The sequence below is a fragment of the Nothobranchius furzeri genome, chromosome 10 (assembly GCF_043380555.1).
Source record: "Nothobranchius furzeri strain GRZ-AD chromosome 10, NfurGRZ-RIMD1, whole genome shotgun sequence".
Lineage (NCBI taxonomy): Eukaryota > Metazoa > Chordata > Actinopteri > Cyprinodontiformes > Nothobranchiidae > Nothobranchius > Nothobranchius furzeri.
Genome location: NC_091750.1, coordinates 34,269,779 through 34,294,817, shown reverse-complemented (window position 1 = coordinate 34,294,817; position 25,039 = coordinate 34,269,779). Strand labels below are relative to the sequence as shown.

Below are 25,039 nucleotides of genomic sequence, written 5' to 3'. Positions count from 1 at the left end.
TCAGTCTGTGAAATGACAATGTTAGTACTTGATATTATAATCCTGTGATCAGCAGTACTTTACAAGGTATTATAATCCTGGACATTTGCACCAGACACTGATGACACGTAACGCTAAAGTCACACGACACATTTCCTTTTGTCTGATCCAATCAGAACCTTCGTTCCTGGGGCTAGGTGTGGTTTTCTGTGGTGTTTGTATAAACCCTCTTTTTCATGTCAAATTCTGATTCGCCAGTAAACCAAAATATGACAATTATAGAAACTATCCAACACCACCTTTTCTTTAGTTCAAGCGTTCTAGAGAAGTCTCGGACCGGCCATCCGGACTTCCTCTTCAGCCAAAAGAACCTCGACAAGCTGGATAAAATCTGTTGCACCTTACACCTGACCGCAACGGTTCCTTCAGAATAAAAGCTGAACCTCACGACCCCTTCAGGGTCTCGGAGACGCCAATAATAACCTGTCGTGACCTGGGAGCATTCCAAGACTAGTTTGGTCGGCGCCGCTGCTTTTCTACAGGCTTCGGTACCCAGGAGGGTCCAAGAGGACCTCGACATTCTGGATCTAACGGAGGCTTCCCCTGGGGTACGTAGACCGACAGATGGCGTTTCATGTGTGTTATAAACCTCCTACTAACATTTAGAGTGAAACGTTCACTCCCACTCAGAACCAACTGCTTCTCCGGATACGAGGTTCTGATAACATTCCACTCACGATCATCATTCATCACATCTCACTCCACGTTAGTCCATCAGTACACAGAGCGTTAAAGTTAGTCTCGTTTAAATTGTGTAGAAATAAATTTCTTAACTATTATAAACCTGACTCTCTCTCTTTCCTCTGAGTTAATATGAAGTGTCGCTTAATCCCTGCAATAAAAAGTTCTGATCTTCTGGTTAAAATATTCAAAGATCCATCAGATTGATATTTCATATTTCTATGGGATCTCACATCTTATGGTTCATAAGTAAGATGTAAACGGTTACACACGCGTGGGTTTCCTCCGGGTGCTTTGGTTTCCCCCACAGATCGCAACATGCCCTATAGGTTAACAATTGTATGTCGCTTTGGATAAAAGCGTCTGCCAAATAAAACAAAAACAATTTGGCCTTTTCAACAAACTAACTCCATATTTTAGGCTTGAACCTGTTGAGCTGATTATGCATTTTCTGGTTAGAGTTAAGCTCTGCTCACGTTTCTTGGTAGCAGTAAAGTTCTGTTACGTTTATTCTTGCTCGTCTGGTTATGGAAATTCCCATTTATTATCAAATGCAGCAAATGTGATTAGGTGCAGATATGTTTTTCTTGGTCATCTTGTTGACTGTTTGTTGACTTTGTTGTTGCATCTTTTTATATTTTGCAGCAAATTCCTTTTTTTTTATCGGTAATTCACTTGTTATTTACGTATGAACAAACTATTGCTCCAGACGTCTGATGTAGCTAGCCTAGTCCAGACAACGAGTGACTTGATTAAAGGTTTTATTTTTAATTTAATGTTTATCTATTTTAACTGATACCAAAACAAACAAAGGGTGCCACCTCCGGGTCCTACCTCAAGTGGAGGAGTTTAAGTATCTCGGGGCCATATGTCTTGTTCACGAGTGAGGGTAGGAGGGATCGGGAGATCGACAGGCGGATTGGTTCGGCGTCTGCAGTGATGCGGACGCTGAGCCGATCTGTCGTGGTGAAGAGGGAGCTGAGCCAGAAAGCCAGGCTCTCGATTTACCGGTCGATCTACGTCCCAATCCTCACCTATGGTCATGAGCTTTGGGTAATGACCGAAAGAACGAGATCGCGGATACAAGCGATCAAAATGAGTTTCCTCCGTAGGGTGGCCGGGCTCAGCCTTAGAGATAGGGTGAGGAGCTCAGACATTCGGGAGGGACTCGGAGTAGAACCGCTGCTCCTCCGGATCGAAAGGAGCCAGTTGAGGTGGTTTGGGCATCTGGTCAGGATGCCTCCTGGACGCCTCCCTGGGGAGGTGTTTCGGGCATGTCCTGCCGGCAGGAGGCCCCCGGGTCGACCCAGGACACGTTGGAGAGGTTACATCTCCAATCTGGTCCGGGAACGCCTTGGGGTCCTGCCGGAGGAGCTGGTGGACAAGGCCGGGGAGAGGACGGCCTGGAGCTCCCTAATTGGGATGCTGCCCCCGCGACCCGGACCCGGATAAGCGGAGGAAGACGAGAGACGAGAGACAAAACAAACACCGATTTAAAATATTGTTTAACTTTTTTCATTTGGTTTGCTAAATGACAAAAAATATATGTATTTATGTATTTATTAACCCTTCCATGCATTAATTAGGAAATCTACTATTTTTTTCATCATTTTATTTACTAATAATTTATCACATGGGGACAGCGTGCATTATGAACATGAAACACGTTGGCTTGGCTTACTAGAGTCCAATGGGGAGGCTCAAATGCAACAAAGTCTTCAACAGCTGTGCTTAATAGCAACAGACAAACAAAAAAACACACAACTACCCATAGCTGTCCACTGCAGTGACCATTAGGCAATGGAAGGGTTAATAATGTATGCTAAAAAGATAAAATTTAAAAATACTACAATTATTTTTCTTTTTAGCTACATAGTTGTTTTGTTATCCAGTTTTTTTGAGTGCATGCTTTTACTAAACGAAACTGAAATGTTGTCAACCAAGAGGTGGTCACGTCAGCTAGAGGGTTTGTTTGTTTGTTTTTTCAGTCTGTGCAAAAGTCAACAGCAGCTCAGATGACCAAAGAAACACAAATAACTGCAGTAAAACATCCAAGTTGACGGAGACGACCACATTCCTCTGGTCCAGTGTTTTCTACCTTCTCAGTTTGAAATGGCCAGCCGCATGCTGCTAGAATGAAACTGATGCATGGTTTAACTTTCATGTACTTTAAACCCTTTTAATCAACATTCTTCAGGAATGGTCTATTAACCGATTAAACATAAACTGTTTAGTTTTATTTTATTCGGCGCTTCGTCACACATTAACCAGTCCAACAGGATTCTGCCTGCTCTGTAAAAAAGAGACGCTTTTGACCAGTTCCTTAAAAACGACGAGAGACATTTGAACTAAATGACTTTTTAGAATGAAACTTTATTCTGGGGTTGTGCACAGTCCAGCTGCTCTGATTCTTTCTGCAAAGTACGTCAATTAGAAGAAAAAAGAACGGTTTGTGTTTGTTCCACTTCTCCCTACGTCGGTGGCGAAGAATGGATTCAGGATGAATATGCTCCTCCAAACTGTGGCAATAGAGATGCAAAGTGACGAGAGTGTGAAAGGGAAAAACGATGCATATGAGGATTTACAATTAGCATGGACACGTGCTGGGGGGGGGGGGGGGGGGGGAGTGTGAAAGAAAGTGGGAGGCGAAATGTGTGTGGGCGTTTTCGATTGCAGGGATTCAGTGAGATTAGTTTGTGGTTCACCGCAGAAGCAGCTCTCAGATCTCCCCCGAGCCGTTTCTATTCAGCGTTTAGGGAGATCTCAGGTTCAAATCTGACAGTTGGTGCTTTTGTTTTTCTGCCGTGAAGTTCTTTTTACACTTTTGTTCTAAAGAGTTTGAAGATTGTTTGCCTTCACATCAGAAATACATTTTGGATCTCCTGCTTTAAGGTTTTAGTGCTTTTCATTGTCCCTCTTTTTGCATGAAGCTTAATGTGGTATTTTGGGTAAAAAGTAGTCGAATACAAGTACTGTAAGTGCAGCATCAAATACTTCTATGCTCCTACAAAATCTTGAGCAGAGAAGATTCTACGTGGGTGAGCAGATCCTGACACTGTGCAGGGTTTCCTGATTTGACGCACCGGTGCATGCACGGTTTTAAAAATATGCAAAAACAGTTTAATACGGGTGTGTGTGCACGTGCATGCGTGCACCTTCTTCTACCAGGGTTTTAAACTGACATGAAAGGCTAGTTTGCACAAGACGAGAGTTCACACACCTGACAGAAAATTGTTTGTGACTTCCAGGGACCTCGGCGTGGGAACTGACACGTCCACCCAGCTGAGCCCGGATAATGAGAAAGTGCTGGTAAAAAAGCCTGTGGCGGACCACAATGCTGATGCTGGAAAGGTAAAAGCAAAACGTACAGACGCTCCAACCTGAACAGATTCGGAGTAACAAAGATAACGTGCTAAATCTGTCCCGCAGAGCTCTGTCATCTCAATATAAGTTACTGTTCTTGTCTGTGCATTTGTGTGTGTGTGTGTGTGTGTGTGTGTGTGTGTGTGTGTGTGTTGTTCTCATGCTGAGGAACGCAACTGCAGCTTTGTACACATTCTGTTTCAGATTCCAACACGGCAACGTTAGATCATCCCAGTGGTTTCGGGAAACCCAAACCACATTTACCCGTTTCAGTTCAATTCCGTTTGTTTATAAAGCGCCAAATCACGACAAGAGTCGTCTCAAGGACCTTCACATACTGTAGCTTCACACAGAGGTCACAGAGTTAACCGAGGTTATCAGCAAATCAACACGAAGTTCATTTAATATTCATGTCCTGGCCGAGTGGGCGGGGCAAACCAGTCTTTCCCTTTAGGGCTTTATTACAGGGTTGTGTTTGGCCAATTATCATGGCTCCTTGGCCAACGTGAGCCCCTCAAAAGTTTCATAAACTATTTTGAGGCTCAAAGAGCTATCTCCGGTGGTAAAAAAACGAAACAAAACATTGCTGTAGGACCTTCTGAACTGCAGCTGAAGGTTTAAACCACAGGTCTGAGTGTTTGTGACTTTCCTTGGAACTTCCTCAATGAAACCGGATGAGGGAGAAATAATTCCAGAAGGCCGAATGAATGCATGCAGCTGCTAACCCATTTCTCTCGTCGAATGTAGCCACCCTCATTTTGATCCAGGCCGTCAGACCTGCAAAGCACAGCGCGCCGTGCTCAGTGAAGAGGCGAGGAGGGGAACTTTGATTGATGCACGACTTTGATCAGTTGAATTAAATATGTGCTGTAGCTGAAGAGGCTTTCCTGCTACAGCACATAAGAGTCCATTTGAGAGACTTCATGAGCGTGTGGGCATTGACACATGCTGTAGAAGCCTCCTCTGCAGGTGTGTTGATGGTCACTGACACCATCACTTGTTTGTTTTTCTTTCTTTACACCAAGCAAGTGTAAATGGTTTCAGAAAATGTGAACACGTGTATTTTACCGTGTTTTAGATTCAGGCACATCGGTGACCAGACCAGTTTTCTCAGGGTCCGTTAATGTTCTCCCAGCTTGAGGTTCTGCATTAGAACTGTGACAGAATGATCAGAAAAATCTGCTGTTGCGTTCGCTAGCGTTCCCTCCTACATGACACCACAGAAAATGGACCTCAAAGTTTTCTTTAGCTTAAATTTGACATTCCTCACCAACCCCAAAGAAAACGTTAATTGCCAAATACCTTTAGAGCATTTTTATCTTACAAACTGCATATTTCCCATTTATTTACCATCCAGTATACGTTTGCCTCATCTACTCCCATCGTGCATGAATCATTTTCATTTTCCATCGGAAGCTTAAACTGATGGAACAAGGAAGAACTTTTACTGCATTAGTATATTTACTGGAAATACATAGATAATCACACCCGTTATGCAATGATCCTCATCACATTAGCTTCTATTATCTTCCGTTTCTTCGAGTGGAGCATCCTTTTTAAAAAATCCACACCTTTTTCTTCATGTCGATGTTGTTTTATTTGCATGAGATGCGTAGGATGATTTTAAACAGAGCAACTATTTTCCAGCAGCTATTTCTTTTGACGGTGTTTAAAAAACTGTTGCAGCAGCACATCCAATGAATCTGTTTCAGGAGGAAGGTTGAGCCACGCAATGAATCTAAATCAAACTCAAATTTGATGTTGGCTCCTAGCTGTCATGTGAGTGACGCTACTGACAAATTATTATTATTTAAGTCATTTAAACATATTATGAATGATGCACACTTCCACCCCACCCAATGATTAGTCTCAAGTGTTACATGACATCAATCCCTGGGACACTGACCAGTGTTGTTTCTCCACTTCTTAAAGAGCAAGTCACCCCCAAATAAACTTTTTTTTGCTGATAAACTAAATAAACGAGTGTCTAATCGTGCTGCAGACACGTGTCGTCAATAGTTTTGTACTTTAGTGCATTTTTGTTAAGATTTAAATTTTCTGCCTAAAACTGTCAGTGTTGTGCCGTTGTCAGGTAAAAACTCTGCACTGCATTTGAATTTAAATCTGCCACCGCTATTGGCTAAGAGGTACCCTAGAACGTTAGCTGGTACCATATGATGTCACAATGTCGTTGTGAGCCTGTGTGTGTGTGTATTTGTTAGCGGCTCCGCCCTCTCGGTCTGCTAGGCAACAGCATTTGTTGCATTTTTCAAACAGGAAGTGGGAGTGGAGTAATACTGGTAGGGGGGTGACTTGCTCTTTAACATCCATAGCAGTTATTGTTTTAATTTAACTGAGCTAAAGCACTGTCTCTCTGTCGTTTCACCCCTAAATTGCTCAACTCTGCCTTCTGCAGACACATCTGGTGCCTGCAGTCTCCTAAAAAGCCCCATTCCCACCTGTACCGGGTCGGCCCGGGCCGGGTAGCCCCAGTCGGCCCCAGCCTGGCCCGGTTGATTCCACACATCCTTGCCTTAAGCCCATGTGGGCTGATTCTACCCACCAATCAGAGGCTTGCTCTAATGGAAGGTGTGAATTTGCTGTCAGCAGTGGGCGTGTTGGCCCTGGTCGGCCTGAAGCAGTACCCCTCGGGAAGAGGGCCGAGAATGAGCCTTGGTTGGCCCGGGAAAATTCCAGGCCACCCAGATATGTAAACAACCTATGCTACCCGGCCCGGGCCGACCCGGTACAGGTGGGAATGGGGCTAAAATGTAATCTCTCAACTTTCAGCCCTGAAAGAAAGAAAAAGGATCTTTTCTATAGCACCTCTCAAGATAAACACCACAAGGTGCTGTTTGTGACCAAAACACATTAATACATTTAGTGCTCTCCTTTAATCCCTGGATTTGAAGCGCTTCGCTGCAGAATTTCTGAAGTGCTTTTATCTGAAGAGCAGGAACAAATGCAGTGTGTTTCCCAACTCGGTGATAAATCAGGCTAAATGGTCATGATTTCAATATTCTCCTGAGAGCCTTTTAAAAAAACATGTTTGCTATAAAATCCTAATTTCAGTAGCTATTTTGGATTAGCAGGAATTCAAAAATATTACAAAAGACTATTTTTGTTTAAATAAAAAAATAGTGAAAAATTGTCCATTTGTTTAAATTAATAGTGAAAATTCAAGAAAATCTTGTTTTCATAAATAATAAAACTGTCACGATCTGCCCCTGCCCGCCTGACTGTGTTCCTCTCCTGCCTTGATTACCCTTATTGTTCTCACCTGTCCCTCGTTTACCTGCCCATGTTTCCCTAATTAGCCCTCTGTATTTATACCACCTGATTTGCCCCTGTCCTTGGTCAGATCATTGTTGCTGTCGCTGGTGTTCCTGTTCATCCCATCCTGCCATTAAACCATTTTTACTTTTACTGAAGCCTGCATTTTTCCTCCTGCTCAGCTCAACCACTCATGGTCCATCATCTCACCTCCTACACCGTGACAAAAACAGGTTTAAGCTGAACTCAGTGCAAAGGGTCGATTTCTTCTTTAGGTAATGCAGGATCCTAGGAAGATTTAAATCTATTTCATAATCAAGCAGCTCAAGCCGAAAGCTCAAGCAGACTGAATCAGAAAACGGGATTTACGTGGATAAAGCAGCGAGATACATACAAATAGTTGAAAAGATTGACTGTTTTGTTATTTTGACCTTCATAATATGCATCATTGCCATGTTTAAAAAAGAAAACTGACACTTATAATTTGTTCATGATAAAAAAAACTTCAAAACTTGAATACAGAACAAAACAAACATCATAAATGCCAAAGTTATCCTTCAGTCGAGCTGCGACTCAAGCCAAGATGAAGTTTATTTCTCTACGTCTAAATATTTGTGTCTGTTTGAGCAAAAGTCTGTTCATGGTAGAAAAACACAACTTCGGCGCCGACCAGGTGTCCCTTCACATCTGCACCGTGGGTTTTTCCTCTGCTGTCGGGGGCTGGGTCTTTATTTCTGTGTGTAAAATCAAGTTCGGTTCAAACGCCGCTGGGAGCCTCTCCAGTGAGCATGATGATTGTGTTCCTGTTGTTCAGAAGCTGTAATTAACAACGCTGTGTAAAATGACGGAGGAGCTTTCAAAGTGCGCCATTGATTACCCTGATCTTCGACAATCTGTCGCTGCTTCTCTCGAGCAACATTTACTCTAGACTTTGGAGTTAAATTGCAGTCATTGATCAGTCAATAGCTACTTATTGAGAACCCCAGTGGCTTACCCTCAACCTACTGTTTAGTGCTGATTGCTTTTATCCTGGAGTGAAAAATAAAACAGCACTGGAGGAGGGGAGAGAATGTGAATGTTGGAGTAAAGCCTGTGAGACCCTCCTGAGAAGCTGGAATCGAAGCTGAAGTCAGGCTAAAGTGTTTCTGTTACATCCGTCCACCCAAACGCTCCCGTCAGAGTCTGAGTGTTCCCCTCAGAGCAACTCTCCATCAGCAGGAGGGTTGTGTCACGTCAGACCCCACTAGTGTAGCTCACACCAGAGGACCTGTTGGCCCAGCTGCAGCAGAACCCGACAGAGTGGCTCATATTTAACAGTCCGTGTGCTCCTTCCAGCCCGGGACCCTGGACCACAGCACCTCGCCCGTGATGCCGGTGCAGAACGGCAGCCCCTCCAAATGCCCCCGCTTCATGAAGGTCAGGAACTGGGAGAATGGGACGGTCTACAACGATGTCCTCTACCACAGCTCCGGCAAGGTAGGACAGAAGACACCAGTCCGGGCATTAACTGGTTAAAGCTGTTCACATCTTCATGGGAAGCTTTGATATGTTTGTCTGCTTGGGTTTAGTGAAGGTGAAAATGTGTCTTTCGTGTCCCGCCACTCATGGACGTAATTTTCACTTTAGAAGTGGGGGGGACACGGAGTGGGGGGTGGGTGGGGCTATCTTTACAGTATGCTCTTATGGGAAACAGGCTTCAACACAAACGGTTGTTTTCTGCATGGTCCTAGAGCTCAACCAGTGTCAATTTAATATAGCGTAATATTGTTTTTGGATGGTAAAAAGTGCAGGGGTCAAAACTTGACTTTGGAAAAAGTGGGGGGGACATGTCCCCCCTGTCCCCCCCAAAAATTACGTCCATGCCGCCACTCTTAATTAGTACGATTTAACGGCATTATGAGGCCATTCGTTATGAATCAGGATGACACAAATGTAAGCAGGAATTGAAGAAATGAGAAAGACAAAGTGATAAATTACTGAATAATCGAATCACCTCCAAACCAGCTGGATTTTTAAAGTTGTGACACAATGAGAACAAAGTTGAGATTAACCTTTTAAAGTTTAAAATCTAAAACAGGACAACGGTCGGGGCTTCGATGTTGTTAGTTAACAGCGTCCTTGTTTACTCAGATTTTACTGCTGTTGTTATTTCATAAATTACCCCAATTACCTTAACAAATGAAAAACAATAGTCTGCTGCAACGGCCCATTCGAACGTAATTCAGTGTTTTCCAACGATGCGTGATTGTGCGCGGTAAACAAGTGTTACAGTGAGTAAACAGCCGTAGTTGCCTTTAGGTGTGGTTCAGGAAACTTTAGAAAGTAAATGAACAACAGAACACGTCATGTTCGAGTTGGACATGAGAATTATTTTTCTTTTTGTCTGAAGGCATTGTAAATGTTTTGTTGTTCAAATTGAGATGATGAGGATGTAAACCTGAGGGGGTGGGGCTAAGTAAGTACATACCCATGCCTACTCCTTTTCAAACAACTGCTTGGAAGGATTTTATGAAATGTTGGTGAATGTAGATGTTTGAAATATAATGAACTGAACTGAATGTTACACAGATTTATCAAAAATTGGATCAAACGCTGCGTCCAGCAGATTTAAAAGTGAAGTTTAGGTTAACTCCATTAGAGTTAAAAGGAGCAGCTAAGCTCTGAGTGAGTGTGTGGGACTTTTACACCCACAGATGGGAAATCGTGGCATCAACAAGTCATCTCCATGCTGTGTTTTTCTTCAGTTCAGCAACTAAACCGCTGGTTTCCGTCGGCACAGTGAAGGAAGCTGGTTCAGTTGCTGAGCAGAACAAAATCACGGCGTGGAGTTGGCTTGTCGATGCCACGATTCCCACCTCTGCCAACGAGAACAGACAAAGATGCTGTTTTTGTTGCCCTTTAGATAATTAGATTAGACTGAATGAGCGGTTTCATTTCCCGTCCCATGTTCATGTGTATGTTTATTTATTTATTTAGCAGACGCTTTTATCCAAAATGACGGCATGTTGTTGTCCTTCCAGGACTGGGAATTTCAGCACATTTCCTCCAAACTGTATAACCGGACGTGTTTTAACCTGGTGTTTTTAGGGATGCTCACTAAAGGCTTTTCTGTGTGAACACATCATTTGTTCTGAGCTATAGATTGTTTTCTTCTGACACTTTTATATCTTATAAATAAGATGCTTAAATATGATGAAGTCCCGCCTCCTCCCGTGTGAACTCCACCCTTTTCGTGATGTCACCCTAGATCTGAAGCAGAGCACCACGGGTCATGAACAGGAAGAAAGCATCTTAGGTGTGTTCTTGCTGTGTCGTGGTTCTAATTCCATGCTTTCGTTCTTTTTAAACACAGAAACAGTTTTGTTTACCTGTTTTGTAGCTACAGTTTCACCGACGTGTCGGCGAAACTGTAGCTACAAAACAGGTAAACAAAACTGTTTCTGTGTTTAAAAAGAACGAAAGCATGGAAGGAAGAAAGCAGCTTTGGTAATTTGGGTTTTACTCCACTCCAGCTTATTCGCGTGGGGCGGTGAGAATTATGAAACCAGTTCATTCTGGCTCCGTTTTTGAGAGTTCTTGAAGATGAAGTCCAACCGTGTCTGACTAAGCTCTTCTTTGGGAAGACTGGACTAATTCCTGTTTCTCTCGCAAACAAAAATGCATTTTTGCCATTTAGGCATCATCAAAACTGCAGACCCGATAAGAAAGAAATCAGTTCTTCACAACTGCTCGCTGCTTGCAGCACAGAGAGAGTGGACGTTAGTGTTTACAGGACGGGGGAGGAGCTTGCAGGTTAGGCACTTTCTTGATGGGGAGGAGCAGGGCATGACGATGCAAACACGCCCCAACACGTTCTCACACCCAAAGCGTCAAAATATGACGCGTGTGACCAAGCCTCAATATGTGATGACTCGCGCATCAGGGGAGGACGCCTTGAAGACACACTATCCCAGAGCGTTGGTATCCGTCGCCGGCGGAGAGACGGACATTAGACCAACTTGTGAACTACTTAACCTTCCTCTCACCCCAATCCTAACCTTAACTCAGCTGAGTTACTGAGTTGGAATGAGGGGACGGTCAAGGACGTAATTTTCACTTTAGAAGTGGGGGGGACACTGGGGGGGGGGGGGGTGTCTTGACAGTATGCTCTGATGGGAAACCGGCTTCAACGCAAACGGTTGTTTTCCGCTTGGTCCTAGAGCTCAACCAGTGTCAATTTAATATAGGGTAATATTGGTTTTGGATGGTAAAAATTGCAGGGGTCAAAACTTGACTTTGGAAAAAGTGTGGGGGGGGACATGTCCCCCCTGTCTCCCCAAAAATTACGTCCATGGGGACGGTTAAATTGTGGAATAACGTCCGTGTGACAGCGGGCATCAAATACAGATGCCGGCGGTGCCACGTGTCCCTGCGTGTCCCTGATCATCCTCTCCTGACGCGCTGGGGCATCCCGAATCGTCATATATTGAGGCTTGGTCACCCGCGTCATATTTTGGCGTTTTGGGTGTGTGAGAGTGTGCTGGCCCCATCTAGCCAGGTGCAGATCTGCAGCGGGGACCGAAAAATCCACGTGTGTTTTTGATGAGGAACTATATAAGAGCTCAAAAGGTGGTTTAAGCATGATATGGGACCTTTAAGGTCTGCAAATAAACCACCACTTTGACGTGAAGTAAGCTCACAAATGATACAGAATTCAAATAAGCAATAAATGACCTCTGATTCATTAAAGGAATGCTTTCATGTATGCATAAATAGTCTTATCTTTAATTGCACCATCTGTCTTTGAGCTGCTGCTGAAAGCTTGAACCCACATCTGGATAAATCATTAAGGTTCTGAACCCACGATCACCGCTTTGTCCAAACCTCTCATATGGAACCTGACAAGGCCTCTCATGCTGGCTGGAGTCGTCCAAAACTGGACCTCATCTACATCATTCAGTGGAAACTGACGGCAAATCCTTCAAGTTGAGACATGAAACAAAATAAAAACCAAGTAAAGAGACCTTCCCAGACTAATGGTGTCATTGCCTCACTGTTATAGCAATTATGTGCTTTATGTTAAGGTCATTTATCTTTGTTTGTATTGATTATTGATTGGTAGTCAGCTGAGTAAAGGTCTGATTTGTCCTCAGAAAATCAGCCTGACTTCAGTTTGTTGCTCGTGAATAATGGAGCAGGTCGAACTGGCAGGTGTCATCTTCATTATCACATGTTGGCATGCAGCTAGGTTCAAAATAGACACCGCAATAAAATCAGCTGTTTTTAAACTTGATGTTCAGTCATGTGGACCTGCAGGCTGGTGTTTATAAAGGTTTTCCACTGTGGACACTTTAATGCCAATTAAAGGAAACGTGTTTCACTTTCGACACAAAAATGAGGAAAAACAACGTCTTTTATTAAAAATGGTTATTTTCAAGAAACTCCTGAAGACCCTGCTCTTCAGAGAGCATCTTCTAAACTAGCACCCTCCCTGCACCCCCCCCCCCCCCCCCTCTCTCTGCCGTCCACTCCATGACTGATGTCAAGTTGTTGTTGTTGTTGTTGTTAGCCTCAAGGGCAACATGCCGATTATGTAAGTCGCTTTGGACAAAAGTGTCTGCTAAATACATAAACATAAACATCTTCAAGTTTCCAGCAAATACAGACGCAGTGACTTTTAAAAGAAACAAACCATGATCAGATTAGCAGAATAAAACTGACACGACACTGTTTTCCCTTCATCTTCATCAGATCTTGATGTTGTCTCTGGTAAGAAGTACACAAGCCCATTCAGTTTCTGCCACTGTGAAGAAGAAGCTGAAGCGGAAATGTCTGCTAAACTTTTCCACACTGTGGAGTTCTGTGGTTATGTCATTTTGGTGTGATGCAAAGTGGGTGCAACACGACTTACCACATCTGCTGCATTCTTCTTTTATGACTTTAGTTTACACAAACGCACTGTTGGGGGAAACAGTTTAATGCATTGAATAACAGTAATGAGATGTGTCAGACCTGCTGTGTTGCACAGAGAGTTTCTTTCTGCAGAAAATGTAAGAGTTGAGTCAAGCAGAGGTCAAGAAATGCTCTTTTCAGCTTATTATGGGTACCAAATTGCTCCTAAATCACTATAAGTATGGAATAAATGTATAAAGTTTTTTTGTATTAGATTGCATCGTAGGATTTCAGCCAGGTGCAAAAACAAATCTAATCCTTAAAGAGCAAGTCACCCCCTACCAGAGTCTAACTCCACTCCCACTTCATGTTTGAAAAATGCAACAAATGCTGTTGCCTGGCAGACCGAGAGGGCGGAGCTGCTAACAAATACACACACACACAGGCTCACGACAGGATTGTGACATCATAATGTACCAGTTTACATCATAGCATACCTCTTAGCCAATAGCAGTGGCAGATTTAAATTAGAATGCAGTGCAGAGTTTTTACCTGACAACGGCACAACACTGCCAGTTTTAGGCAGAATATTTAAATTTTAACTAAGATGCACTGAAGTGCCGAATTATTGTCGACACATGTCTGCAGCACGATTAGACACTCGTTTATTTAGTTTATCAGCAAAAAAATGTTTATTTGGGGGTGACTTGCTCTTTAAACCAAATGTTCAGATTCTGTAAGAAACTGAAGTTTCAGTTAAAGCAGCAGAAGTAGCTTCCTGTTCATTCTTCAGCTGCTCCACACCTTTAATCACGCAGCCAGAGCCGCCTCCTCTTGTTAGTAAACCCCTCCAGAACACAGCAGCCATTTGTAAACAGCAAACCCAAGCGTAATTGCTTTGGTGACTTATCGGGAGCGCTGCCGTGTGCATCCCAATGAATGGCTTGTAATAGCATCTTCAGATTTATTATACATCACGGAGGATCCGTCTTTTCCCAAAAGGACAGCTGGCTGCCATGAATGCCCTGAGCAGCGGGACGAGCGGACGTGTTGGAGCATGAGTTATCCCTTTGTCTTATTTTTATCACTCTGTTCATCCATTTTCTCCCTTTTCCCCGTTCACCTCTTTCATCTCCCCCGGTTTTGCTTCTTTGTAGACATCCCTGCTGTTTGGACTTCTCTTTGGCCACGCTGTTTATTTTCGTCCTTTGCGTTTGTGGAGAAAGGAAGGATCGCAGACGGAAGTGTTTGAATAGTGCGAGTGGGTGGTCGGGTGTAAGGAGCCCGTTTTAGCACTGCTGGGGTCATCGTCAAATTTCCTCTAGGGCCGAGCGCCTGCGTTACGTTCCGCGTTTGTCCTCTGGATGAGCCAACCGAAGTGGCAGCTGACTCCACCTCTCAGCGTATTAAACGGACCAAACAAGGTTCCACTTGGCAATTTTCTCTGGCATTCATTGGTTTAGTGCCATTTGCCTTTCCTCCTCTCTCTCTCTCTCTGCCGTCAAGTCTTGGTTTAATGGAAGGATACCAATATGACTCACTGACTTATTCACCGAGATGCTCGCCATCCATGTGTGAGCGCCTTGGTCCCAGAAAACCATACATTTATTACCCTTGTATTCATTAAGCGGTCAGTAGAATCGTGATGTTTAACTCCAGCGTCTTTCAAACCCAACGGATGTGATGTTGGCTGTTTTACATGTTAGATAACTCTGTCCTGCTTTAGTGTTTTAACTTCCAGCTGATGGATTTTTGACTCACTAACACATTTTAAAGGCAAAACCCACTTTTTGCATCCTTTTGTGCTGCCATGCGGGTCTACACCGCCTCTATAAACACTCCAAATATGAAAAAATAAAACATTGCACAGCTTTCTGTCAGTGTTTGGTTTTGGGGATCATGAGCTTAAACAAGCCGTTTCAAAGAATCCCCAATTGTGATGTCACAAATAGGGGGAAAAAACACCTCTTACCTGTCGACACTGGAGGAGCTGTAGCTCTCCCTTGAGCTTGAGCCCCTCTCAGGTATCCGAGCTTTTCAGCTTATAGCAGCCTGAAAGGAGTAGGAGTGGGCGTGGCTTGTTGTTTTTTTAAGTGACAGAATCCTGAAACTGTTCATTCTAGAAGGTGCGAAAAATGTGAAAATGGTAAATGGCCTGAATTTGATCAAGTGTCTTCTAGAGTCTTGGAACTCCCCAAGGCGCTTTACAACACAATCAGTCATCCACACATTCACACCCTGATGGTGATGAGTTACAGTGCAGCCACAGCTGCCCCTGGGCACACTGACAACGGTGAGTCTGCTGTACACAGGCGCCACCGGTCCCTCCGAACGCCACCGGAAGACAAGGTGGGTTAAGTGTCTTGCCTAAGGACACAACAACAGCCACAGACTGAGCGAGGCTCGAACCCGCAACCTCCCGATCACGAGTCGAGCACTTGTCGCCCCAAGAATTAAGAATTAAAAACAGCTGAAATATTTTTATGTGAGACGGATTTAGTGCAAAGAACTTAATAATTATGTGTTTTATAGACTGTAAATATGCTATTATAACTTTAAAAGTCATAAATAGTCTCATATGGGATAAATGTTGTAAAGTACTTGTTTTTGCATTCTGACTTGTCCCGTTTCCGGTCCAGATGAAGATAAATACCCTCTTATTGTCTAAAAAGTTCAGTTTGCTCTAAAGTGTACATAAAATCCTCGACCAGTCGGAGATCATGGAGCTTCAGCTCTGCTGAGTCACTCGCTTAAAAGATTGGCACCGACTTTTCATTTGGAAAGGATTTACGGACTCCTGCAACATTATTTCTCCCTAGAGTCTTTCTACTTGTTTTGTTTTTCAACGTATTGTTGGTGCATTTTCAAATATTCTGGAAATATTGTCCAGATGTGCAAACCACATTCAACCAACGTCTACAAAATCTTTTTTATTTATTTATTTATCTTTTTGTGTGTGTTTCTTTTATTCTGTTTTATGGATTTGTGACGAGTGAAATAAGGACACGAGTTGATGAAAATGAAGCAGAAATTGGTGAAAAACATGTCCTGAGAGAAAATGCGAGTCACGTGGAGGGATGTGTGTAAAAAGATGCATTATTATGTTAAATGCATCATTATGCAGTCACACAGTTGCAGTCTGTGTTGGGGTGTTTGCTGTTATTTGCAGTAGTTTTAAAGGACAACAGTCTCATGTTTGTTTTATTTGATGCTGTTGCTTAGACGCCTGTCTGCGGTGAAAATGTGTGCATCGGCTCCGTCGTGATGCCCAACCACAACTCCCGCAAACCAGATGAGGTGAGACCTAAAGAGGAGCTTCTGTCGCTGGCCACGGACTTCATAGACCAATATTACACCTCCATCAAAAGGTAAACGCTGCACCTGTGGGAGTTCAAACCGGCTCTTTAGCTCTGGATTCGTTTTAAAATAAACCCTTTGGTTTCAGGGCACGGTGTTCTTAGAGTTTACCATATTCTGTCTTCTTCATTTAACTGAAAACGCACATTTATGTGGAAATGTTTCACTCTGCTACCATTTACACCGGAGAAGAGACACCGGTGAACACAATTCTTACAGAAACAATAACTAAACCCTACTGAGTTTGGTCTGTATTTCACATTAATGGCGGGGTTGACTGGAAAACATTTTCTAATGATTATTTCTGATTCTAACGGGTCACTCTGAGGTTTTCATGCAGGCTGAACATGTAAGTAGTCTCCTACACCTATCTCCTGCATCAGCTTCTTACAGAAACTCAAGGATTAGAAAATCCTGACAGATCTACGTCACACCGTCACTCAACATTCATGGGCTCACCCATCTTGATGCACGACGAGGAAGGCCGTTGTTGGTTTAGCGTCCAGGAAACAGCAGAGAACGTCTCGGCTAGTAGAAGCTAACATTAGCATTAGCAACTCCACCACACAGCAGAACTCCTCCAAGCTTGTTCTTTGTGTCAGTGGTGGAGTCGTGTTGCTGTTAGCCAATCAGAGGCAAGATGTCCAAATATCAGGAAATAAGGCTCCGGCCGTCCGAAGCTCTTCTCCAGCTGACTTGAACTTCCTGAAACAGGCGAGTCAGAGCTCCAGGCGTCTAAGTGTGATTTTTGTTTTTTGTTTATTCAGACTCGACTTTAATTTATTCATTTATGGGTTTTTTAAACCAATTAGAGTTTCTGTGCGTGTCTCCAGAACACACACATGCGGAAGCCTTCTCTCAATGTGTCAAAGTTTTGTTTCCATTGTTTAGATTTTAGCGGGACCGTCCCGCGTGTCCTCTCGCTTCTGGACTGTCAGCTGCTGTATTGTAACCTCCGGACTTGTCCTGCCTCACAGGAACGGCTCCAAGCCTCATGTGGACAGACTGGAGGAGGTAACGAAGGAGATTGAAGCTTCAGGAACTTACCAACTGAAGGACACTGAACTGATTTATGGAGCCAAACACGCCTGGAGGAACGCCTCCCGATGTGTGGGAAGGATTCAGTGGTCCAAACTGCAGGTTGTATGATCTATGTGTACTTTTTTATATTTTGAACATCATAATGTAAATATGGAAGATTTCTTTGGAAGTTTTTCATACGATCTAGGAGACTTGTTGAAACTGACATATTGCCTACATTAGATCACAGAACAGGGTCAGACTATCACCTCAAATCAAACATGATTCCTGAAAAGGGGAAAACTCCTGATTTCAGCTGAGAATAATGAACAAATGTCTGACTCTGATTTGCTTGTCAGGTTTTTGATGCCAGAGACTGCACAACAGCCCATGGCATGTACAACTACATCTGCAACCACATCAAGTATGCCACCAACAAAGGCAACCTTAGGTAACAAAAACAAACACACCCAGATATTCCAATGCTGTTCCGATGCTCATGTTCCTCCTATCAAACTTCCTCTTGTCCTGTCCATCTGTCACACTGTGTAGCTCACCACCCCTTCTCCAGCTCTGACCACCCCGACTCGACCCTCTGTCCCATCTGTCAGTGTGTGAACGCTGCTATCTGACACGATCTGCTGCCGGTCTATTTATCTGTTAGTGTCTCAGCACCACTCTGGTGGCTGGCTGGTGAGGCGGCAGACCTCCCTAACAAGCAGTCATTTGTCAGACCTGCGCTGCACTCACACACTTTCTGCCAAGTCCTAATCACATGTGACATCTCACATTTACTTCTTGGAGGATGGATGGATTCTGACTCACTACTACACTTAGCCAGGCCTTCTGAAGCCGGCTCAGACACACACATTGAAAAGTGACAGCGCACAAATGAGACAAGCTCAGAAAAAGCACCTTACTCCAACAACTAAGTGCACCCTTTAGTTTACCTTTAAAATATACGTATCGGGTCCTAATTAAAGATTACACAAGGCATTGGCATCGGTGTGTGATTTGAAATCCCATTAGGTTGTTTAAGTTGGAGGTTGTTGGTTTATCTCCCTTCAAAACGACAAAAGCACTCTGTGAGCCTGTGGGGTTGCAGAGCGAGTGCCGAGTCGGCAACGCGGGCAAAACGCAGCAGCGTGTGGGAAAGATCCTGAGCCAGTAAACAGGAGCGACCCAGAAGTTGTTTCTTGTACAACAAGCCACGGCAACTTTTTCTTTTATTCTAATATCAGATAAAGAAGACTAGATGCTAACGTTGAGCTAGCAATGCTAATAGTGATTTAGCAACAAATAGTTGGCTCCAGAAAGCTACTTTTTCCAATTCAAATTCTAAATACTTGATTAATCCCAGGGGAAATTGATTAAATTACCAACAACTCAATATTACAATGAAATTTATTCATCTACTAATCAACTAACTGTATGACTTGTCTTCACTCGTCATCTAGACTCTTCTGGTGCTGAGTCGTAGCTGGTGACAGGAGCGGTAGCGAGGAAGTCACTTGTGGGTTTGGAAAACGAGCTGCAGTACTCAAATTTGACCACAGGATGTCAGTCTTACATCATTCTTACATACTGAACCTTTGAGTTGATTTAAAGCGCGAGTACCACCTAAATTAACTTTTTTTGCTGATGACCTGTATAGATGAGTGTCTAATAGTGCTGTACACATGTGTAACCATTATTTTGGGCAGTTTAGTGCAACTTACTTTAAATTTCATATTTTGGCCCAAAACCATAATTATATCTCCATCTTCAGGTTAAAACTTTGCTCCACACTGATTTAGAGTTAGCCACAGTTGATTCCTGCAGCGCGGCAGGGCGACGTTGTCTGTCCAGTACTACGCGGCTGCACTGCACTGGACTCCTGCTGAGTCTCGCTGCACCTCCACCTGGCTCAACCCCTCACCTGCTGATATGACATGTTGGCACTCTGAGCTGCTCGCCTCCTTAAGAAAAACGTCCTCCTCCCCTCTTTTCTCATGAAGGAGATGAACAGGAAATCCTCCTTCCTGCAGTTTCTGTCTGCTTTTCTCCTGAGCGACGAGTCTGCGGTTTGTGGGCTCGTGTGCGCGCACTTGTTAACAACTCTTTTTTCCAACTGAGAAGCTCCGAGAGCGCACGCAGCGGGAGTTGGGGGGGGTGCTGCCAATCACTGTCTTAGTGCCGTTCTCTCAGTCCTCCTGGGAATGCCTTTTTCCCAGGTATTTTTTTAACAGGAAGTTGAGTTGAAATAAGTCTCCGCTCATGCCTTGACTCTCACTTTAAACTTTGCACACAACGCACCTCAGCTTGAACAGTACGTTATTTTTTTTTCAAGACATTTTGATTCTCATCCAGGATGCAAACAGAGAATTATGGAGCATTAATCTTTTACGTTTTATGAGTGATTAGCTGTTGTGAGGAAACTCATCTCAAGGTTTGAAGCTTTTTGTTTTGCCTTCAGTGTGATTTGTGAGTTAGCTTTCATTAAAGAAACCCACTCTAAATGCTCGGTACTTTACACTTCTCAGTTTGAATTGACAAATTTTGAATAATTAGAAATGATCCACTTTCCTTTATTTGAACCTGGTTAATTTAATGAATAAATAATAATTTATTCTAACTGTACGCAGCTTTGCTCACAAACTTTATCCTATTAAAACAGCCACGGAAAATGAGTTTCACAACCTGGGCTATCTTTATTTTAAACCTGAAGTTAATCTTTTGTTACCTCCATCCATCCATCCAGCCATCTATCCATTTTCATCCGCTGATCCGGAGTCGGGTCGCAGGGGCAGTAGCCTAAGGCAAGAGGCCCAGACTTCCCTCTCCCCAGCCACTTGGGCCAGCTCCGGGTCAGGGATGAGGTCCTGCCCCAAGAGGAGGAGTTTAAGTATCTCGGGGTCTTGTTCACGAGTGAGGGAAAACTGGAGCATGAGATCGATAGGAGGATTGGTGCTGCGTCTGCAGTGATGCGGGCGTTGTACCGGTCATCGTGGTGAAGAGAGAGCTGAGTCAGAAGGCGAAGCTCTCGATTTACCGGTGGATCTACGTTCCTACCCTCACCTATGGTCACGAGCTTTGGGTAGTGACCGAAAGAACGAGATCGCGGATACAAGCGGCCAAAATGAGTTTTCTCTGAAGAGAGGCTGGGCTCTCCCTTAGAGATAGGGTGAGAAGCTCAGTCATCCGGGAGGGGCTCGGAGTAGACCTGCTGCTCTTCCACATCGAGAGGAGCCAGTTGAGGTGGCTCGGGCATCTGGTCAGGATGCCTCCTGGACGCCTCCCTGGTGAGATTTTCCGGGCACGTCCAACTGGGAGGAGACCTAAAGGTAGACCCAGGACACGCTGGAGGAACTATGTCTCTCACCTGGCCAGGGAACGCCTTGGGATTCCCCCGGAGGAGCTGGCCCAAGTGGCTGGGGAGAGGGAAGTCTGGGCCTCTCTGCTTAGGCTGCTGCCCCCGTGACCCGACTCCGGATAAGCGGATGAAAATGGATGGATGGATGGATGAATTCCTTACTTTTTATAAACTTGACTGTCTGAATTGATACGAAGTGTGTTACGATCCCTGAATAAACAAAGAATCCTAATTCTTCTGATTAAACCCTTTGAGACCAATCAGGTTGGATTTCCATATTTATATAGAAATTCACATCTTATTGGTCAAATGTAGTGTAGTATGTTGAGCTTCAAAAGCACCCAAAATACACACGTAATCTTATCACTACAACAGTTTATTCAGAGAAAGACGCTAAAATACAATTGAAAACACCCAGTTACTCTTTTTTTCATGTTTTTATTCAATAGCATCGATTCTAAATGTGACATTCTCTAATAATTAAACATGAACTCCCTCGTAGATCATTGTCAGGTTTTAAATACCTCCTGTTTACTTCTTTGCAGGTCAGCTATCACCATATTTCCTCAGAGGACAGACGGCAAACACGACTTCCGTGTGTGGAACGCTCAGCTGATTCGTTACGCAGGTTACAAACAGCCTGATGGGAGTATCCTTGGAGACCCCGCTAATGTTGAATTCACAGAGGTACACGTGACTATCTATTATAGAAATGAACCTGTCAGGAGCTCCTTTTCTCTGGAGGTCTGCGCTGACGAGTCGCTTTGTGTCACCAGATCTGCATGCAGCTTGGATGGAAAGCTCCGAAGGGTCGATTTGATGTCCTTCCACTTCTCCTGCAAGCTAACGGAAATGACCCGGAGCTGTTTGAGATCCCTGAAGACCTCGTTCTGGAGGTGCCGATCACACATCCAAAGTGAGTTCGTTTTTCCTCTTTGGCATTCATTAAATATGAAAACAAAATGTGGCAACATAAGAAGAGGAGGCTGCACAAAGATCTACGCCCACTTGCAGATTTCTTTGTTTCACCGCGCCTCTTAAACAACGAGGCGCTTTGATGCCAACAAATCTGATTTGGTTGCTGCCACAATCCAACTGTGACGATCATTCCCGGAAAACAGAGCCAACAGAGCCATCTTTCATCCGTCGGTCCACCAGCATTTACAGCTTGTTAGCGAGCCTCCTCCTGGTTTTATTCTGTTGTTTAATTTCTCTACAGCAAAACTTTTTTTTTGAATTGGTAGCCAGTCTTCTGAAGCTTACCCTAACCCAGTAGCTCAGTGTAACCTCTTAATCACAGCAAACAACTGGGTTTGCATTGCTGCACACTTTTCACCAACACACACACACACACACACACACACACACACACACACACGGAGATGCACAGCAGGCCATCACGGCGCTGTTGCATGCTTCAGAGAGTGCTGCAGGATCCCCTGACACAAAATCTCCCAACCCCTAAAATTGGCGACTCGTGCTCCATGCCCAGCATCAGCTGGCCCTCAGCTCTAGCAGCAGCTTGGCACGGGCACAGAACCTCATCGTTACACAAGATTAAACCCAGCTTTGCAAATAACAGAGTGAAAGCAGCCCTATCAATCCCCCTGAAGGATGCAACAGGCCCAGTGTGCTTTGTCCAACCCCGAAGAGCCTCTCCAAGTGGATTGTTTTGTGCTAATGTGTGTTTTGGCCACGTGAAATTTTTAAACATGTATGCCTCAGTGGCGTGTGCACAAGCCACTAAATACCTTATTGCTAATTTGGCAATGAAAGATGTTCTCACCACTACTTCCCGGTGTCCTCTCCTCAGGCTCGAATGGTTCAAAGACCTGGACCTGAAGTGGTACGGTCTCCCAGCAGTGTCAAACATGCTGCTGGAGATCGGAGGTCTGGAGTTCACCGGATGCCCCTTCAGCGGATGGTACATGGGCACAGAGATCGGCGTCAGGGACTTCTGTGACACCTCACGCTACAACATCCTGGAGGTAGAGCTTCATGGCCAAAAATGTGATCATGTGTACCGGGACAGGGGGTAAAGACTGGAAGCATTGTGTTACAAAGTTGTCCACACTTGAGAAATAGATGATTTCTAGAACGTTTATGTCATATTTTGTCAATTTGAAATCTCAAATCCTGGAGAGCATGCGATAAAAATAGATTTGTAACGACGCGTGAAACTGCTGACCAGGCTGGTGGCTATTTGTGCGCCATGTGTAGGAATGGGTACCTTTGACAATTGAAGCGATCCGGTACTAATTCCCGGTACCTACGAATCGATACCGGTACTTAACGGTACCAATTTTCGATACTTTTGAGTATTTATTATTTTAATTCTCTTTTATAATAAATATATATTTTTCTCAATATATAACCATATTTGATAAATATCACGATAAATAACATACAACTGTTTGTATTTTAACATCGTCCTTGTAGTTTTATAAGCTGATAATTAAACTGAAGCAAACATCTTTACTGTGAACTAAATTTACTTTGTATCTTCATTCCTTTTGCCGTCCTTTTTCATTTGATTTTTCCTACTGGGAAGTTAGAATTTCCGAGGAGAAAGCGAACGCACCATTAGCTGATAACAATGGTAGCAATGGAAGCTAACATATCAAGCTAAGGTTATCTTTAACAGTTTATTTAGCTGCTGGAGCAGATTAAAACGATGATGCCTCACACTTAGATCGTTGTCGCTGGTTTCATCTTCACCCAATCACCCGTCGCATTTAGTAAAGTGAAGCCAAACTTTAGAGCGCGTTCATGTTCTTCTAGTCGGAAATTCTGAGTTCCGAGGAGAAAGCGAACGCACCATTAGTGAAACGGAAGCTAACATATCAAGCTAACGTTATCTTAAACATTTTATTTACCTACCGGAGCAGATTAAGATGAGGATGTCTCACTTAGATCGTTGTCGCTGGTTTCATCATCACCCAGTTACCCATCACATTTAGTGAAGTGGACCCAAGCTTTAGCGTGCGTTCTTTCTACCATGCTGCTCTGTTTACAACTCGCTCGCAGCGACCGACGACATAACGCTCTTGCGCATGTGCAGCTGTCTATGCAAGTTCTCGTTATGATGGACGGGTACCGAAACGAGGCACCGTTTCAAATGACGTGAATCGGTGCTCGGTCGGTACTATGGAATTTGGTCGGTACCTTAAAAAGTACCGAATTCGGTACCCATCCCTAGCGATGTGTCATATGACAGCATTCAGACAAGTGAGATGGAGAATTTCCCATCCAAACAATCCAGACCAAGCTAAAGTGATCCAGTTATGAAGAGCACTTCAAGTCACATGGGTGCCAGCTTTGCTGGATTTGACTTGTGAATAGAAAAGCAAAACGTTGATTGCGTTTCTGAAACCTCATTCTCTTTGGAAATGTTTTCTCTGATCGAGCATCTCAGAAGAAATCACCTCACTGTGATCAACTCAAAAATGAACATTATTAAAATGTATTTTTGATTCTGAAGCCTCGACTGTAGGAACTTTGTTTTTAAGATGCTCAAAAAGTAAAACACACACAAAACATCCTCCATGTGATGCACTCTTCAAGGTTTTTCCTCTTTTCCAGCTCAGGTTTGGTAATAAGTCACGAGAAAATGGATTTTCCACGTCAGTATTGTCATAAAACATTTGTTTATGTAGGACGTTGCAGAAAAAATGGGTTTGGACACCAGAAAGACGTCTTCTTTGTGGAAGGACCAGGCACTCGTGGAGATTAACATAGCTGTCCTGCACAGCTTCCAGGTAGAAGCCTCATTTTATGCCAGTTCTGATGATGTTTTATTGTTTTTGTCATCACCCGGGACATTTACTGTAGGCTGCACTCTTCTGTGTGATGTCATCATTATCTATCTGCACAGAATAGATGCTGACCTAGAAAATGTTAGAAAAGACCACTCAATGCCTTTCAAAATAAAAGCATCTTTTTAGCCTACGCAGGTCAACACTGATTAACTTGCTCCACCTTAACTTTTGAGGAAAGCTCTTTATTTTTTATCGTTATTTGCCTTCATAAAGGTTGCTGTAGCTCATCCTTGTAGGAGTTAATAAATAATGCAGAAACCAATCT

The 25,039-nt window shown here is 43.7% G+C and overlaps 1 protein-coding gene across 2 annotated transcripts in view; it reads left to right on the top strand.

The window, feature by feature from the left end:
• Window positions 1-25,039, top strand: part of nos1 (nitric oxide synthase 1 (neuronal)) — a 59,393-nt gene that overhangs the window by 8,544 nt on the left and 25,810 nt on the right. For both annotated transcript variants that reach the window (XM_015960540.3, XM_015960541.3), the window contains exons 3-11: window positions 3,969-4,071; window positions 8,692-8,832; window positions 16,450-16,595; window positions 17,562-17,724; window positions 17,964-18,055; window positions 21,502-21,643; window positions 21,733-21,872; window positions 22,770-22,944; window positions 24,613-24,714. In XM_015960540.3, coding sequence (XP_015816026.3) covers window positions 3,969-4,071; window positions 8,692-8,832; window positions 16,450-16,595; window positions 17,562-17,724; window positions 17,964-18,055; window positions 21,502-21,643; window positions 21,733-21,872; window positions 22,770-22,944; window positions 24,613-24,714 — 1,204 coding nt within the window. The remainder of the gene's footprint in view (window positions 1-3,968; window positions 4,072-8,691; window positions 8,833-16,449; window positions 16,596-17,561; window positions 17,725-17,963; window positions 18,056-21,501; window positions 21,644-21,732; window positions 21,873-22,769; window positions 22,945-24,612; window positions 24,715-25,039) is intronic.